The 17,433-nt window shown below is 41.1% G+C and overlaps 2 protein-coding genes across 5 annotated transcripts in view; one reads left to right on the forward strand and one right to left on the reverse strand.

The window, feature by feature from the left end:
* plekhh2 (pleckstrin homology domain containing, family H (with MyTH4 domain) member 2) overlaps positions 1–13,252 on the reverse strand; it is a 43,996-nt gene extending 30,744 nt beyond the window's left edge. Inside the window, exons 1-2 of one of the 4 annotated variants that reach the window (XM_042226509.1) lie at positions 13,071–13,252; positions 9,723–9,851 (exon numbers count right to left, since the gene is read on the reverse strand). In XM_042226509.1, coding sequence (XP_042082443.1) covers positions 9,723–9,845 — 123 coding nt within the window. In that variant the 5' untranslated portion in view covers positions 9,846–9,851; positions 13,071–13,252. Of the gene's footprint in view, positions 1–9,722; positions 12,410–13,070 lie in introns of those variants that run through there. The other 3 variants (XM_042226510.1, XM_042226511.1, XM_042226508.1) reach the window with 3 other exon arrangements.
* Positions 13,253–13,660: 408 nt separating this feature from the next.
* Positions 13,661–17,433, forward strand: part of thada (THADA armadillo repeat containing) — a 130,505-nt gene continuing 126,732 nt past the window's right edge. Inside the window, exons 1-9 of the mRNA XM_005936863.2 lie at positions 13,661–13,752; positions 14,014–14,096; positions 14,248–14,357; positions 14,721–14,851; positions 15,047–15,195; positions 15,298–15,330; positions 15,430–15,478; positions 15,673–15,866; positions 16,642–16,736. Of these exons, the coding sequence (XP_005936925.1) occupies positions 14,024–14,096; positions 14,248–14,357; positions 14,721–14,851; positions 15,047–15,195; positions 15,298–15,330; positions 15,430–15,478; positions 15,673–15,866; positions 16,642–16,736 (834 nt within the window). The 5' untranslated portion in view covers positions 13,661–13,752; positions 14,014–14,023. The remainder of the gene's footprint in view (positions 13,753–14,013; positions 14,097–14,247; positions 14,358–14,720; positions 14,852–15,046; positions 15,196–15,297; positions 15,331–15,429; positions 15,479–15,672; positions 15,867–16,641; positions 16,737–17,433) is intronic.

Here is a 17,433-nt window from a genome sequence, read left to right on the forward strand (position 1 = left end):
AAGCCATAAGGCTTCAGCCTATTCCTTTTTCGGTTTCTGTTTGAGTACTTTTATGTAAAATTATAATCTGTTGTTGTTGACTGAAATAAATTTCAATTCATTCATTCATGAACTTGTAACTGGGAGGCTAGGGATGGATTAATTTGTTTACAACATTGTTATAAAGTCTTTTCATGGCTGTAGAAGTGCTGCATATAGCGCCTTTAACCATTACATAATGGTGATGAGGTGCCAATGTTACAAGTAGCCCTTTGTGTGCTAAGATCACAGCACTACATGTGGAAGCTAGCAGGAGTGTGCTAAAACAACAGCAAAAGGTCACACGGATTAAACACACGCACACACACAGACATGAGATTTAAAAAAAACCTGTGGGAATGAGCAGCGAGACAGAGGGATGACTTTATGAACAACATTCCTCTGAAATTCCTCAGCTCAGAGCACCGGAAGCAGCGTAGGAACCACTGTCTTCTGAGGAAACTCTCCAACCTCAGAAGCTTAGAGCAGGAAAATATGCAGGATTATAGATGGAAACTGTCTGCGTAGCAACCACCATGGCAAAAATATTCCTCGACATGTCCACATATGTACAAAATGCATTTAAAAAAATTTATCTGTAATTAACATGTGGTGTATAGTACATGTACACCACTGGTCCTTTTTATTAATAATAACAAAGAGAATGGACTGGCATCACTTTCCATCCATTATCTTCTGCTTATCGAATTTAAGGTTGCACGGCAACCATAGGGCAGGAGGTGGGGTAAACCCTGGACAGGCCACCAGTCTGTCACAGGGCTAACACAGAGAGACAACCATTCCCACTCACATTCACACCTACGGGAAATTTATTATCACCAACCCCACTAACTCCATGTTTTTCGACTGTGGGAGGAAACCCACACAGACACAGTGGGAACATGCAAAAAACATTTTTTGTGGGGTAAAGTTGAGGCAATTTTATCTGTTCACAGGAACAATGAACGGGGTTTCTATGTGTGCTGAACATCCTTCTAATACTGTATGGATTGCAATGTAAGTTTTCTTGAAGGACTTAGATGTCTCCATCACTCGCTTAAAAAATATGTTTTACAATTATTAAAATTTTTATATTTTTTGAGGAAAATGTATCAGTTGCTTTTATGTTAATCAAAAATGATTTCTTCCTTTAAAAGTCTAAAGTATCATTCTATTTGCAGCCAGCTCACACACTCGTGTGTCACATCAGCTATGCGCTGTGAATAGCTCCTTGTCTTATGTTACTCCGTAGAAATCGACAAATTAGCACTTAAATTAGTAGCTGCCATATCCAAACTTGATGGAAACCGCTGTGAAGAGCGACATCTGTTTTTAGCCTGGAGACAGGCATGGCTGAGCTCCAGTTTTCCCCTGCTTCTGTTCACTTGTAGAGACCAGAAGAAGTGGACCAAGCTCAGGCCAAAGCCGGGAAGCCACACCCTGCCAGACACCCACACTGTTTCCACCGCGCAACGTTTTCTGGACCAAAGTGGAAGCGAGGCCTTTTACACAACCGCTGTTCCACCTGACATTTGAACAACATTTCACAGAAGCGGATTCTAGGAAGAAGAATTTATAAGATTATGTCACTGCGTGTCCACATATGGAAAAAGGCTGTGGGTGTATTCAACTCAGTATTTGGACAGTTGAGGTAGAGCTTTCGCACATCTGGTTTTTGAAGATCTATTTTGTCCTGATAAAACTGACAAACTGTGATGAATCCAACAATAACACAGATGCTTCAAACTTTTCTTCACCTACTGCTGCTGTCCCTGTGAACCTCAGAAGCATTACTTTTAAGGATTACGTTTACTACAGGAAAAAGCACATTGCGATGAAGAGCAGACACGAATAAAGGTCAATGCGTATCACACACAAATGCACAGTCTTTCTCTTCCCTATATAGATCCTCGGCTATACCACAAACGACCGACCACATGTGCCTCTCTGAATGACAGATATAGCATCTGGCTGAACACGCCATGTTAATTACAGGCCATGTATACTGTAGGCTACAGCTGGAGTCGACACGCACATGGACTTTTACGCACACACCAGACATAACAGTGTATACAAAGGCTTAAACACATTAACTGCTGCGTATCAGAGCATTCGAGTAAGTGTGTGTTTGCTTCATGATGTTATATATAGGATGAACCCAACCTGGGCGTGTGTGTGTCACATCCTGTACAGCTCACTTAGGACGGGATAAGAGTAACGCCTTGTCTTTGTATTCAGGCACAATACGAGCACTGCTATTGCCGCTTCATCGCGTCCGGCCCTGGCGCTCACGTACACGTGATCTCTGTGCTCTCCCTCAGCCTCAGGTCTATCACCTCTGCAGTCGACTCCCCGTCCAAATGCAAAATCTGAAATCCAGTTCAACTTCCATTCCTGGAATTCCACAACTGACGCCCTGTGGCCAACCTCCCCCTGAACTCGCTCCATCCATCCATCCCTCCCCCACCACTCCATCCGCAGGCCAGACAGCCAGCTCACAAAGCCTCTTTCTGTAGGCTGCGACCCACAGTGCTTACCTTACAGTTAAAACGGGTTTAACACCACAGACGTACACCCAGTATGGTAACTTGCACCGGGGGCTAACGCTGGCAAAGACTTTTATTGACACATTAAGTACAAGCAACTAAGTAAGGACATATATTTTACATTTCATAGGGGATCTAGAACGTTCATTTCATGACAGTCAGTTCAGAATAATCTTAATTATTATTTGAATGGTTCTGGCAGTTCACACAAAGTCTGAAATCAACTGTTTTAGCTTCTGCTTCACTTCAAGCCATTTTCTTCTGATCAGGCGGGTGGGGCTTCTGTGCTCCCAGTCAGAGCTGTGTGTGTGTGTGAGATGGCCATGTTAGTTCTTTAGCTCTCTGTGACCTCAAACAGACCGAAGAGCAGGAAAAGCCTCTGAAACAGACCTATTAGAGTGTGCAGTATGCAGCTTTTGGGCCACGGGAATTACTTGTACAGAGTTTGACCTCATTATATGAAACTTTGACCACATTTACTATGAGGATCCACCACTGTAACAATAGATATATGATTTAAAAAAATATAGCAATGCCAGTTGGGCTTCCCTTACAATCTAACAATAAACTCTAGTTCCTTTGGCACACTCTGGGGCAGGCACATACCATAGCTGTCCAAAAAACAGAACCCCAGCACGTGCAAAGTGGAGACGGACACGCATGAGGAAAAGCAACATCTGTTTGAAAATGTTATGGTTAGCCGTAGGCATCTATGTGGCTGTGACTGGGCAGCCAGAGACTAAAACTGCAAGCGGATGTTTATGTGTAGCAAAGAAGGAGCGGAAAGCTTTGTGCACGGTGCTTAAACTGAGACACTTTCTCTCATATCACGTCACTGATTGGTGTCTCAAATCTGCATTTTGAGGCATTAAAATTAGCATTTTGGGCCCCACAATGATGTTTTCTTTTGAATAAAGTTATCAGATAACATTTTCGAGGGTCGATAGTATTCGCCCGCTCAAACACTGACCTTTTTATAGAGCCATAGCAGAAACCACTGCTGTGCAATGATGTGGAAATCTTGTCAAGGTCGAAGAAATCATTCGGCAAAAAGGATATTTTAAAATATTTTGAAATGAAACCTCAAGCAGTCAGCAAAACACTGAGTTCTCACTTTGTCTGCAAACACAACAAGGACCAAAAATATACGTTTCTGGACAAGAACTACATCCAGAAGACCAAAGTGAACACTGAATATTCTTGGAGCTTGAGAGATTCAAGCTGTTTAACAGCAGCTGGGAAATACTCAGCTGTACCTTTAAATAAGTGTTTTAAGTAATAGACAGATAAAATATTAAAGTGTCAAATATCAAAATCTAAACATAAACATCTTGGAGGGGATGTGTTTAGGGTGACCAGATATCCCATGTGGGACTACAGACGCACAAATACTAACAGAAAGAATAGCATCTGAAATAACAAACAATGGTCTTAACTGTAATTAAAAGAGAAGAAGGGAATCCACAAAGACAATCACATAAAGCCATGGAAACAATGGTTTGGAGGATAACACATTTATCTGACTATCCAAGCCTGGATAAATGGGAGGACTGTGTCAGGAAGGGGATCTGGCAGGAACCTGTGCCAAATCAGAATATGGACCCATATACTGTGGCAACATAATATGTGTGTGTTTATGTATTATCTTTGATATCCTAACACGTCTGACGCAAACATACTCTTTGTTACTCCGGATCCGGCCGTGCTTACAGCACCACACAAATAACTTGTCAGATAATATAATTAAAACGCTCCAAACAGCCAACGGGCCCATTTTCAAGGTCTGAATTGGTGAAGCTGGGGCATGTGCCAGTCAAGTGGCCACACCTCCCTAACTTTGACCACTAATTTCACCTCCTGTCTGTTTTGATTTTATCGCTACTTCATTTTAACATTTAGCATCCTGTCTTTTTCTTTTCCAAAACTTTATAGGGAGGTTGAGAATCTCTCCTGAGACAGACACACAGGCACATGGACACAAGAGAAGAAGTGAATGAATATATAGAAAATGTAACACACATGGTCGCTTTGTCTTCATAAGGAGATGTGTAGCCTACTGTTACAGCTGAGAGACCCCGCTGGCCAAAACTAACATGCCTCCCAAATCCAAATATCTGTACATACACACACACACACACACACACACACACACACACACACACACATTTACTAAACTGGGTATTTCCTCCCCTGGGCAGTTCAATCCTTACACAAGGCTTCATTTTTTTTCTTCCTCCCCCGTTTTCCCTCTCAGTCACCTCATACAGGCTTTCTAGGATTTCAGTAATTTGCCAAGTCTACCCAGACTGCCGTCAATTCATTTCATGCTCCAGTTTTGTGGAACAGCAAATTCAAAACCTTCGTTATCCTCTTTCAAGGTAATTCTGGAAAAAAAGAGGGGGGAAACCTACAATAAGAAACACAAGAAACTGCAACATATTGATGGTTGATCAATAATAAAAACTATAACAAAAAGGAAAAATAAATATAAAATAAAAAATGGACATATATTGTACCCACTGCAGATGTAATTATCCATGGCTCCTTAGTTTTCCTCTTCCTTTGTGTTTTGAATCCCTTTCCTATTACTCCTGCATTCCTCTCCCAAAAATGGTCATTCTGACCCCTTAACCCTTCCTCTACAAATTTTCATTCTGTTTGCGTGTTGATACGGTCGTATCACACTGACCCGGAGCAATCCAGCACAGCGTCTGCTCTGACTCGAGCCCGAATGTTCTGCAGCTGGATCTGCGTGAACATTTCGATACAGTAATAAACACGAGCCACTGACCCCGCTGTTGTCTCGTTTCCATGTGTTTCCTGTTTTATTTTGAAGGTTGCTCTGAATGTGGCGTTCTGTGCTTGTAGTTTTCTCCATTGCCATTTTTCCCGTCTTTGTTAGTGTTAATTCAGCTGTAGATTTTGGTCCGTTTCTCTTTTCTAAAGTTCAGCGTCAAAGTTAAACTTTGGTTCAGTTACCGGGGTAACAGACTGTTTCTCTCTGGCTCCTCCCATCCTGCTGCTGTTGCAGCGGCTGACTGACACTCGGTTTTATCTCATTGTCCATAAAGTATCAAAGCACATTCATTTGCAAAAGTTTACTTTTGTACAAACACTGAAATCCCAGTTAAGCAGGAGTTCTTTTTGTACCTTGCATTTTTATAACCACACAGCAGGCTGCAGACAGTGTAACTGCATTCTGACTGCACTTCATATGAAAAAGTGTCCACACATTGAAACATGGCTATTAAATGATGTCGAACAGAGCTTCTAACGTATATTTCAGGTCCATAACTAAACTGTATCTGACCTGTTTCTCCATATTTTTATTCTCAGTTTCTGTCAAATATAAAATTAGGATTCGGGCTCCGTCTAATGATTCCCACTGAAGTTGGATAAATGGTGATTATGGACAATATAAAAGGGTCATATGTTTTACTGATGACAGAGAGGTCCAGTCTAATTAAATTATAACATAACATAAATATCACAGTCCACATGGACATCCACTGATGTTGGTCGGCTGGATTAAAATGGAGACTCCCCTCTTTTTTTATCCATTGCCAGAGTGAATCACGCACGCTCAGCTCATACTCGGGGTTGACTGAACTAACTCAGCTCAGAGTTTGTTGAACCTTTTTCAGGAACAGCACTTTCTAGATCTTACAGTATTACCAGCATTTTACCTCTTTCAGGGTTATATGCCACAACCTGCGATCTGCCTTTATGCACATGCTGCAGTGCCATCAATACATCGGAAACAGTAAACAGTTTTTTTTAGCATCAGTCATTTGGGAATCTGAAATGTAAAATGAATCACTGCTCCTAATTAATTCTTTTAAACCCACTCCTCACTGGTTTATGAGTCTACCTCTGTGAAGCGATATTAGGGGGATTTTGCAGTGACGTGCATCCGCCCCCACACGGCTTTAAAAACAACAAGCTCGGGCTGAGGCGGTGGGAGCCACAGCAGAGAAAAACACATCAGCAGGGGTCTGGATGTTAACGTGATGAGCTCAGAGCATTACGAGGTCAGTGAAAACATGTTGACCGGTCATTACACAACAAAGCCACATGAGCAAAGTCAGAACACATTACACAGTACGCGTACACAGTATTTGGACTGCGCTTAAACTTTTTATCAAATAAAATAAGTGCTTAAAAGGGATCTGAATGAGACTGGGAATTTTAAAGGATGATTCAGAATCATATTTGTTTGTTCATTAAACTTATTTGGCTTTACTTGAATACTAACATGTGCTTTAGGGTTTTTTTTCCCCCAATATCATTATTTGTGTTGGTGTTTCTAGAAATGCTGCTGAACTCTGACTGAACTCTGGATCCTTGGGAAATGACATCAGTCATCTTTGGTGTGCAGTCAAGACTTAAGGATTACTGCTATTCTTCATCAGATTTAGAGCAGTCATACTGACCAAATATTACAGGGTGCTGAGCAACAGTTTAATGCAGGATAAAGGCTTTGTTGATGTCTACCAAGATTACACACTACAGCTGCCTCTGTCGTCCCCATCAAGACCAAGACCAAGTCTGCTTCTGTTCTCAGAACTGGCTTCCTAACAGAACTGAGGCTGAGGGGGACGAGACAACTAGAGAAATAGTTAAAAAAAATAAGAAAAAGCTTAACAAATCCCCTGTAAAATTCCTCCGTGTGGCTACGTAGCAAAAAATAAGTCAGTGGAAGCTTCCGATTGATTAAACTGATCCATGAGGTAACTTAAAAAAGCATTTTGACCCCCCTTTGACAAACCGCCGGCCTGTCTGTGGGTAGGCTCCAGCCCTCCTGTGACCCTCAGTTAGATAAGCAGTTAATAAAACTGAGTGATGGATGATTTCTAACTTTACTACAATTTCCTCAATTTTTCAAAATTTCTGTCAGGCGGATTCATCTCCCTGATTTCACCTTATATTTTGTTTTTACACGGCATGTAACCTCCAAAGAGCAGAGCTAGGATTGAGTAAACACACCAAAGAAGAAAAACACAGTGCGTGTTATGGTGTGTTTAACAGTGTGTTTTCTACTGCTGAGTGGAAAAAGGCCGTAAACCTGTCAAACAGGATGGATAGAGCCAAAAATACACGGCAGAGACTTTCACATGTGCTACGTGGGCTGCAAAAACCCACCGAAGCCAATCTCTCTTCCAAGTCTCTCCGGGAGTTTGTTTTGCTGTCCAGCTGAGCTTACTTTGAGTCTGTAATTGACTGGAGCTGGGTCAATCCCATCATGCACTTCGTAGCGCAGCCCTGTGGTCAGACTGCTGTTTACATTAGAGCTCTAATCAGCATCCCTGGAGAGCCGCTTCAGATCTAGGCCACTGAGCAGTTTGGGCCTGCCCAGTGTCGGCCAGCTGGGAGGGACGGCCCGTTCTGTGCCCACCAGACACACCACCACTCAGTTTGAGAATGCGCATCATCTTCCCATGCATGCGAGGACCTTCTTCCCTTTCCCAGAGATCATTTGTTATAGTGTGTCAAAGCAGCACCACTTCCTTTGTCTGTTGCCCTTGAACATAAGTTTGTTTGCATAATCTCTGATTCTGAAAGAACTGGACAATTTACTGCAGTATACTTCTAACTAACTAGTTCAAGTTTAAATTTATTTATATAGCACTTGTTTAAAAACATCAAGTGTTGACCAAAGTACTGTACAACAAAATGGACAAAGCAGAGGACATAAAAGAAAAACAGAATAGTGTTTTAGAAGAGAATACAATCATAGAAAGAATAATGGTAACAAACTAATGATGAATCAAAAGCCAGAGAATAAAAATGGGTCTTTAGACGGATTTTAAAAGTATCCACTGTCGGGGAGGACCTGATATGCAAAGGCAATGTATTCCACAGTTTGGGGGCAGTCACGGCAAATGTCTGGTCTCCTCTGTGTTTTAGTCTGGACCTAGGGACAACCAAAAGCATTTGGTCTGCATACCTCAAGGATCTTGGGGGAGAATACCAGGTTAGGAAATCAGCAAGATATGTAGGGGCTGGTCCATGCAATGTCTTAAAAACAAGTGTTAAGATCTTAAACTCAATTCAAAAGCTGATTGGCTGCCAGGTAATGATGCATGTATAGAAGATATATGATCTCACTTGCGTGTGCCAGTTAGGAGCCGTGCTGCAGCGTTTTGGACTAGCTGCAGTCGGCCAATTGATGACCAGAGCAAAGGCTACTACAGAAGTCAAAGCAAGATGAGATGAGGCAGCTCTTTCTCTTTTTCCTGACAATACTTTCCTTAAAGATGTAACACATTTTGATGTAACACATTTTGGGGTAAACTTAAAAAAGGCAGCGATGTAAAAGTGAGTTCAGGAGTCAAATGTGACAGGAGAGTTGGAAGCAAACTATAATGTGATATTTAGAATCCCCATATACCTGTATCTTTCTCTAAATGTTGTTAATAATAAACAATGGCAGCAAGACACATAGAATTAACAGCTCTACATGCTGTTTTTATCACTCTGACCTTCAAATTGGTCTTGAAGGAGAGGTCAAAGTCTGCTAAGTGTTGAGTGTAATACTACAAGATACACAAGCCACCCATGGGAAAAGGATAATCATTGGATCCAGTGTTTTATTAGTAATGTGTGTTTTAATTCAGCATTATCTTCAAACAAATTCCAGTTAGGTTAGGCGACTGGATATTGGCTGCAGCCGAGTCAACTGACAGTCGCTTTTTTCTTTCCTTTTCGTCCTCTTTATTTTGGTATTGCATTGGTCTGCCTTCTGGACAATTCAACACTACAAAAAATGTAATCTGTCACAATACAGTCTGTGATCATATTTGGAGTATTCGTCCACTGACGAGCTCATCCTTCAGCTTTAAAACCAAATTAATCCCAGTTAAGGGAGTTTTCTCTGAAAATGTCATTCGCGTGCCGCTTACACACATCTGCTAAAAGACAGCCAGTCTCTGTTTGTTGGACCGATGATGGCCAGCTGGGATATTTTACCGTATCATTTCCATATGACAGCATTTTCAGCATTGCCGTAATTCGGTATTGGCGTCACGTCTCTGCTCTTTCAGATACAACAAACTGTATCTGCCTGTCAATCATCAGCATAGCTTTTCTTGCAAAATAGCTTTGCACCTGTTCCTTTGACCGGGGTTATCTCGCAAAGATGAATGTACTCAAGCCAACCTTGTCTGCTGTGAGCTCTCGGATCTTGATGATCTGCACTCTGAACTTCATGAGCAGTGCTTCCAGGACCACACACTTCTCCTTCCAGTCCTCTTGGCTCATCGCCTCCTCCCCCTCCGCCATATCCCTCTGAAAAATACCCTAAGCAGTGAGACACCGAGTGTATATACAGTACAGTATGTGTAGCAAAACATTTTTGTGCAGACATTTAACATTTTTACATTATCTCCATAATAGCAGATGAAGAAACACAGACATGAAAGAAAATGGTCAGGAGGCTTGTTGTTGACCAGATGTGTTGGCACCAGCCAGGCAGCACCTGAAATATTCCAGGGTGTAGCCCAGCTGGACCAGTGTGGGCAGTGGGCGTATCACTCGCAAACAGGAAAACAGCTCTATTAGTCCAAAACACCTCGACACCCTCCCCAAAAGACACTTGTATCACATTTTCCACGACTAATATAGGAAAACAGGCAGCAGAGAGAGAGCGTCTGTGATGTTGGATAGAAAGCCTGGGTTTCTCTCTTCCTAGTAATAACCTCTCATTACCAGCCTGGCCTCCTCGCAAAGAGACTACAAGCATGTGTGGAGGAAGGCCATAAAGTAGTTTCCACAGGCTTATTTCTGCTGCCTGTTTGCTGTGGTAAACACTGACGAGGGGAAAGGAATAAAACGAGTCTCACTCCACAAAACAAAACAGCACGAGGGACTGAGGGGATGGACTTTAATATGACAAAGTTATAAACGTTAAGAAATGCTTTGTATTCTAAATTTACATTTCACGTATCACACATTTATCCGCTGCTGTCTCATTAAATATGCTGGAATTTGACACTTGGTGTTTTTATAGCAGTTGTAATATTCAAAATGTTTCTGTTTAGCTACAACACCACCCTTCAGCTGGTTACATATTGAAGGTAAATAAACAACATCCTATTAGAATATTAGTCATTATTTGCGATATTGGAGCACACATGATCTTAAAGAAAAAATGACCCCTAAAGCCCGGCTCCCAGTGTTTTCTTTTGCAATCTTTCTCTCAGACTTCCTGTTGGTCAAAGTCAGAATCAGCACACACAGACACAATCGGGACTCATTTGGATGTGGTGTGCTGATGAAGTTATTCTGTTTTTATAAATAAAGGTTTACAGGACATCAAATTGACTCTGATGGAATAAAATCTTTTGACTGTTTAAAAAACTTTGCAGCTGAGCGTAACACGTTTCAGAGGTATATACACTGATACGTCACTTACATCTACTTGGACCACCTGTTCCCATCACAACCGCCTTATTGCATAGATTCTACAAAGTGTTTGAATCGAGCCCAAGCATTACACAGCTGCTGCAAATTTGTTGGTTGCACATCTATGATGTCAACCTCCTGTTCTTTCCACCTCTTCCTAAAGGAGCTCTCTTGACTGTGGACACTATTTCAGTGCAGTGAGCTACCTCACTTCTCAGTTAGAGACGATTTGAGATTCGTGACATTGGTGCGTTATCCTGCTGGAAGTAGCCATCAGGAGATATGCACACTGTGGTCAAAATGTCCTCCACACCAATACACCACCAGCACCAGCCTAAACAGTTGCTACAAGGCAGGGTGGATCCAAGTTTTCATGCTTGTTATAACAAATTCTAACCCTGTTGCAGTGGAAATTGAAACAAATCAGACCAGACAATGTGTTGATGCATGCTCAATAATCGGTAAGAAAATCCCCAAACGTATTCAGACCAGACAATGTTTTTTTTTTCTTTCTATTTTCCAGTTCTGGTGATCCAGTTTCATTACAGCCTCTGTTTCCTGTCTGATAATCTGATACAAGTGGCACCCTTAGTAGTCTTCCACTGCTGTAACATTCAAGGCTGGATGTGTTGTGGATTCGGAGATGCTCTTCTGCACACCCTGGTTGTAACGAGCGGTTATTAGAGTTACTGTTGTCCTAATATCAGCTCAGAGCAGTCTGGTCTTTTCCTCTGACCTTTGACATGAGCTCATGCCTCATTTGAATCACCATTGAACTTCAGCAGGCTATCTTGACCATGTCTACATGCCTAAATATACCGATTTACTGCCATTTGATTAGCTGATTAGATATCAAACAGGTGTACCTAACAAAGTCACCAGGGAATATATGTCATGCTAATTTAAAGCAGAGCTGCAGACAGTTACATTATTCAAATAGAGCTCAAATACGTCCAATATTATCACGAACACTAACCTATTTGAATATTGAGGTATTTTTCCTCTTATTAAAAACCAAAGTCAAATAAATGACCATGTTTACTCATTAACACCACCTGTATCTGACTAACCAAACTGATCCCCTTATGCCATCCCTTAGACGTCAGCATCATGTGCTAGTTTGTTGCACCTCACACATTTCACTACAGCTGTCTGAGCTCTAACCTTCTTCTTTCAAACATTCCTAATTTCTGTCTTGGACTAGGAATTTCTTTCTTATTTTCTTCCTTCGTTTGAAAATATAATAAAAAAAAAGATTTTGTAAATTATAACAATATAATACTTTTTAAAAAAAGGGTTCATCCTGTATACTCTCATCAAACCAACTTGAGCCCCAAATTGAGCCTCAACAGTTCTGAGTTTAGTTTCAGGTTTGTGTTATTTTACCAAACAATTATTACTATTATTAAACAATAAACAATTATTACTATTATTAAACAATAAACAATTATTACTATTATTAAACAATAAACAATTATTACTATTATTAAACAATAAACAATTATACATATGGTAGTTGTTGCACAAGGTTTTTAAAAAACTTTTCGAGATGAGAAATAAAAACATACTGTTACTTTGAGCACATGAACCCCAAAACCTAAAGCCAACAGCATGTTTTCTCACAGAGTAGCTGTTTGATTTGTCAGAAAGCTCATCCTGTGACTGAGTAAAGACGGCTGTGACTTGCCCAGTTTCCCCGACTAACAGTCCATCTACTTTCCCAAGTATTTCTGAAGAGACTCAAAACAGTTTGTAGCAGTCAAGAAAACCGAGGCGAGGTGATGAGGTGCAACAATGTCTGTGGTAGAACACTTTCTAAGGGATATTTTAAACATTTGGTTTGTGAGTATGCGGGGTGACTTTCAAATATTAAAAGTTAAACTTATAACATTTTTTTTAAACAGCTATTAATTAAATACATAAATAGCATTTCTTCATTTCCCTACAAAAAATGATTTTATTAGTGCTGATAAACAAAATTCATTAGTCTATTTAAGTTATTATCAATTTGACATGACTGTTAATGCACATTGCTGCTAAACCGTTATTAAAATAGATAATTCATTTCCTAATAATTAAAACCATCCATTTTCATCGACTTACCCTTAATAATATTAATGTAAAGACACTTTACGAGGAGCTTCACATCATGTCGAGTCCAGCGCTTCTTTATCTGCTGTTATTCCTCTGAAGAAAATCCTAATTCATGGCTTAAAACGATGAATTTCTGTCTTTCCCAGAGGTTTTCATTGCGCTTCTCGGGCAAAGTTGGCGAAGGGCTGGCGTTTTTTTTAAAGGTGTGGCTTCATCAAAAACGTCCAATCAAAAACTAGGTAGGAGTTGCTCAGCCGCGCCGGAAAGGCACGTCTGCCTTTGATTGACGTGTGTCATCCACCAATAAAAATCCCGAGCGCCACTTCTCGGGTAGCTCGGTTTCTGAGGGCGGGCTCAGACATTTTGTCGGAAGTGACGTCTACTATGTGCGGCATGGCCCCATGAGCGTCAGGCATGCGACAACACCATAGAAAGCTCAAAAGGTTTGGTGTCAAAGTAAAAGTTTGCTGACATAAAAGTACACATTCAGAGTCTGAAAGTCAAAATTTTGATTTTTACATTTAAATAAAAACAAAAATATTGCTAAAAGTCACATATAAGCTTTATTTTGTTTGTTTTATTGGGCACGATATTTAATGGGTGTTTTATTCTGAAAAAACGTTTCGGAAGTAAGAGGTTTTAGTGCTACTTGACACTATTCACAGCTACCAGCTGAAGCTGAAGGGCTCAAGTGAGTAAAGCACATGCTGAACAGAGTTAAATGCTTTTTACATTTAATTTTGCGGGTGTGTAGAGCTGCTCTAGTAAAGCCGCGGTTTGTTGTTTTGTTGTTTGAGGGTTTGTTGTATCGGTCTTGCCTTTCATTTTGCACGTGTAGTCAGTCTCGAGCAGCTAGCAATAGTTGGCTAACATCTAGCAGCAAGAATTTCAAGCAGTAAATAAGCTCCTATTTTGTTTGGTTGTTTCTAAATTATGTTTGCTCCTCACACAGAGGCAGAGCCATGGTAGTGAAAAAGAAGAGTTCCAAAGTGGAGGCTGTGGCGCTGGATGAGGAGAAACTGCACAAGCTGTTAGGTAAGGGAGTAAAAGTACAAATAACTGTGCCTAAAAAGTTATTATAACAGTAAATAAGTCTCATCATACATTGCAGGTAGAGCAGTCACTGTGTGTACCCTTCATTTGATGTTACGCATGTCTTATAATATTTATTTTGACCTTTTCCCAGCATCCCTCTCGGTTGATGGAGGAGAAGATGGAGTCAGGCAGGTTGCCCAAACCCTGCAGTCCTGTTTGGAGCTGACAGAGCCGGTGCAGCAGATCCAGCTGGTTAAAAAGGTCTGTCTGGTATAGCACGGTATGAATAGTGTGATAAATGGTCTGGTTCTTATATAGCGCTTTTCTACTCTGCTTGAGCATTCAATGCAACTAAGACTAAGATATCCAAGCAAGATGTTAGCTGCAGATCGTTTAGGTCTAGTAAGTGGTAAAGTGGAACAGACGTGTGAGATCAGCGTATGTCGGTCTCTCCGATACTTACACGTCCCATGTTTCCTGCTTCCAAGACCTCAGCTCAAACAACACTGTGTTCATTTGCTGCCCGATTCATCCCACCCTTTGATAGGTACCACTGTAAATGAGATCATAAATGTTTTCACTGCTCCAGGTTTTAATGTTTGTTTGTTTTCCATACTTCATCAGGCAGGGTCCCAGCTGGAGGCACTGAGTGATGAGCAAATGGGCGGAGTTCTTTTAGATGCTTGTCTACACACGCTAGCTGTGGTCTACACCTCCCTGCAGTCCAAGAACCCCCTCCGAAGAGCCATTGCAAGGTAGACATATGCTTCATTTTCTTCTATATTCATTTGTGGACAAGCTGAGCCTGAGCAGCTGTTTATTTGTGGTTTTAAGGGAGAAGATGTAAAGAGGCCATAGTAGCTGATTTATCTTTTCTCTTATGTGTCTGTTTGTTCTTCGTCAATTCTGAGGCCCTCAGATAAATAACTTGTCTGTGTTGCACTTCTCAGTGCCTTGGGTTCAGTACCAGCTTGGCTTCAGGAGCAGACTGTGAGCTGCTTGGCTGGTTGCTTGTCTGATTGTCTTTCCAGCACGTATTCAGACCGGTATCCCCACATCGTCGACTCCATCACTGCCTGTCTGGATGGCTTCCCTCTCGGTTAGTGGTTACTTTTGCTCTTTGTGTGATCACTGCTAATATCAAACAACAGTTCATGTGCTATAAATAAGTACCAATCACGGCAAAATTGTACATCTACAGGTGAGAGCTGCATTAACAAACTATTACCGGAAGGTTAGTATCCACCTTATTTTAACCTGCTTTAACTTCATGTATTTTTGAGGAAAGCTAATGTCTCGATCTCATCCCGTTGAGTCCTCTTCTCTTGTGTAGTTTTGCAGTTCCTTCACAAGACGCTGAGTGAATACCTTCATCAAAACAGGTATGGAGGCATGCTCTTATCCCTCAAATCACACTTCCAGTCTCTTTCATTGATTGGACTCTAGCTGGTGCTCATTGATTTCAATATTTTGTAGGTTTATATCCTCTGTGTAAACATTGATACATGAGGAAAGCTTACCAGCCTTGTATTTGTATCAAATTGTGTGCCTCTGTCGCCCTCTGCTGTTTTCCCAGTGGTCTTGTAGGACGCCACATTGCCCAGGCTCAGCTGATGCAGTCCTGTCTAGCTGCAGTGAAGACCTCCATGCTGGTCGTCCAGAGGTCTCAGGACACAATCAGCGTGGTTTTACAGGCCCAACAGGACTGCTGCAGGCTGCAGGACACACTGGGTGACCTCTTGGGCTGCTACATACACATCCTCACTGATGGTAAGAAAGTTAGGAATTAACAAGACGAGCAGAGAACAAACAGCTGGAAGCAAACATGCAGATCCACCGTCATCTCACTGGAAAACAGGCAGCTGTCCTCATCAGTCACTGAATCCAAGACCTTTTCACTTAGATTTTAGGTATTCATTTTGTGTCACAGGTGTAGATTTCAGTGGGAGGGAGGATACAGATCCCAGTTCTACCTTCTAGCTTTGACCACACACGCTATGGTGTCCATGTGACCCTGTCCCCTCTCCCACCCTGAATGTGGCAACTGTTCCCTGTGATATTATCAGGATTTGGTATAACTCAGGATCCAGGCTCAGAAAAGTACTTTGGGCAGGTTGATGAACTAATCAAATACTGTTTCCAACAATCCGTGAAACAAGTTCAGTTGTGATGCAAACAGGCTGAAGCGAACCTTTAATAGTGCGTTTTCTTTCTTGATTTCAGTCACAGCAAAGACTAACATAGAGAGGGTGTTCGTAGTGCAATTCAGAACAATGAGAGAAAGTGACACTGTTGATGTTTGTGTGTATTCAGGGCCACGTGTGCAAAAAAACCATCGTAGGATTCTAACATTTAGCTCAAGCAGCCTCTGTTCTACTGAACAAAGTTATCACAACACCAGTGAAGGCATCATCACTGCTGTAGTTTATGGACACACACACACACACTGTAGCTATGCAGGTAAAGCTTAATTGATTTCTAAACATGGAATACATTTTTTTTTTTCATTGATTTGTCTCTACTCTGTTCTTCTTCCTGTCTTTAGAGGAGTTCATCCAGTCTGTCCAGAGCACAGCTGGCATGGCTGTGGTGTTATTGATCAGGTCTGTTATGGGCTCTGGAGACGATGTTGCATCAGTGGTGAGTGAAAGGGACTTTTATCACTCTATGTATACCAAATAACACTAATAAATTACAATTGTAGTGTTTCTTCATATACAAATCTAAACTTAAGAAGTACCTTTTTTCAGATAAAAATTATATTGAGCTGCTGTAGTCCCTCAATACTGGGTCTCATACTGTCAAATTATTTATAAGGTTTTTTCATTGAAATTAATGAGTTATTTCTGTGTTGTTGTTGTTGTTTTCGTTCTGTAAGCAATAATGTTATACATTATTGCTTACAGAAGGAAGTACCAAAATCAGTCAGGTTCTTGCTTCTTACTGTCCTTCTGCTAAGTCAAATATTTGATATCTTGCAGTAATATTTGATTCTTCTCTGGACCTTGACTCGCAGTAAAATCTTTGTCTCATTCCTGTTTCTTTCATTTAAGGAAAAATTGTTCATGCATTTGTGTCATCGCGTTTAGATTCTTGTAATGTCCTGTTTACCAGCTTGGACAAATCATCCCTTTCTCACCTCCAATCTATACAAAATGCATTAGTCAGACTACTATCTCGTTCTAGCAAGCGTGCTCCCATTACTTCAATTTTATATTCTTTACCCAATTCAGGGCTCTAGAGTGCGACCAATTTGGTCGCAAATGCGACCAAATTTTTCAGTGGTGCGACTAAAAATAAATATTTGGTCGCACCTGTGCGAAAAAAAAAAAATTCA

Source organism: Haplochromis burtoni, unplaced genomic scaffold (genome assembly GCF_018398535.1).
Source record: "Haplochromis burtoni strain Fernald_Lab_line unplaced genomic scaffold, NCSU_Asbu1 Contig_215, whole genome shotgun sequence".
Classification (NCBI taxonomy): Eukaryota; Metazoa; Chordata; class Actinopteri; order Cichliformes; family Cichlidae; genus Haplochromis; species Haplochromis burtoni.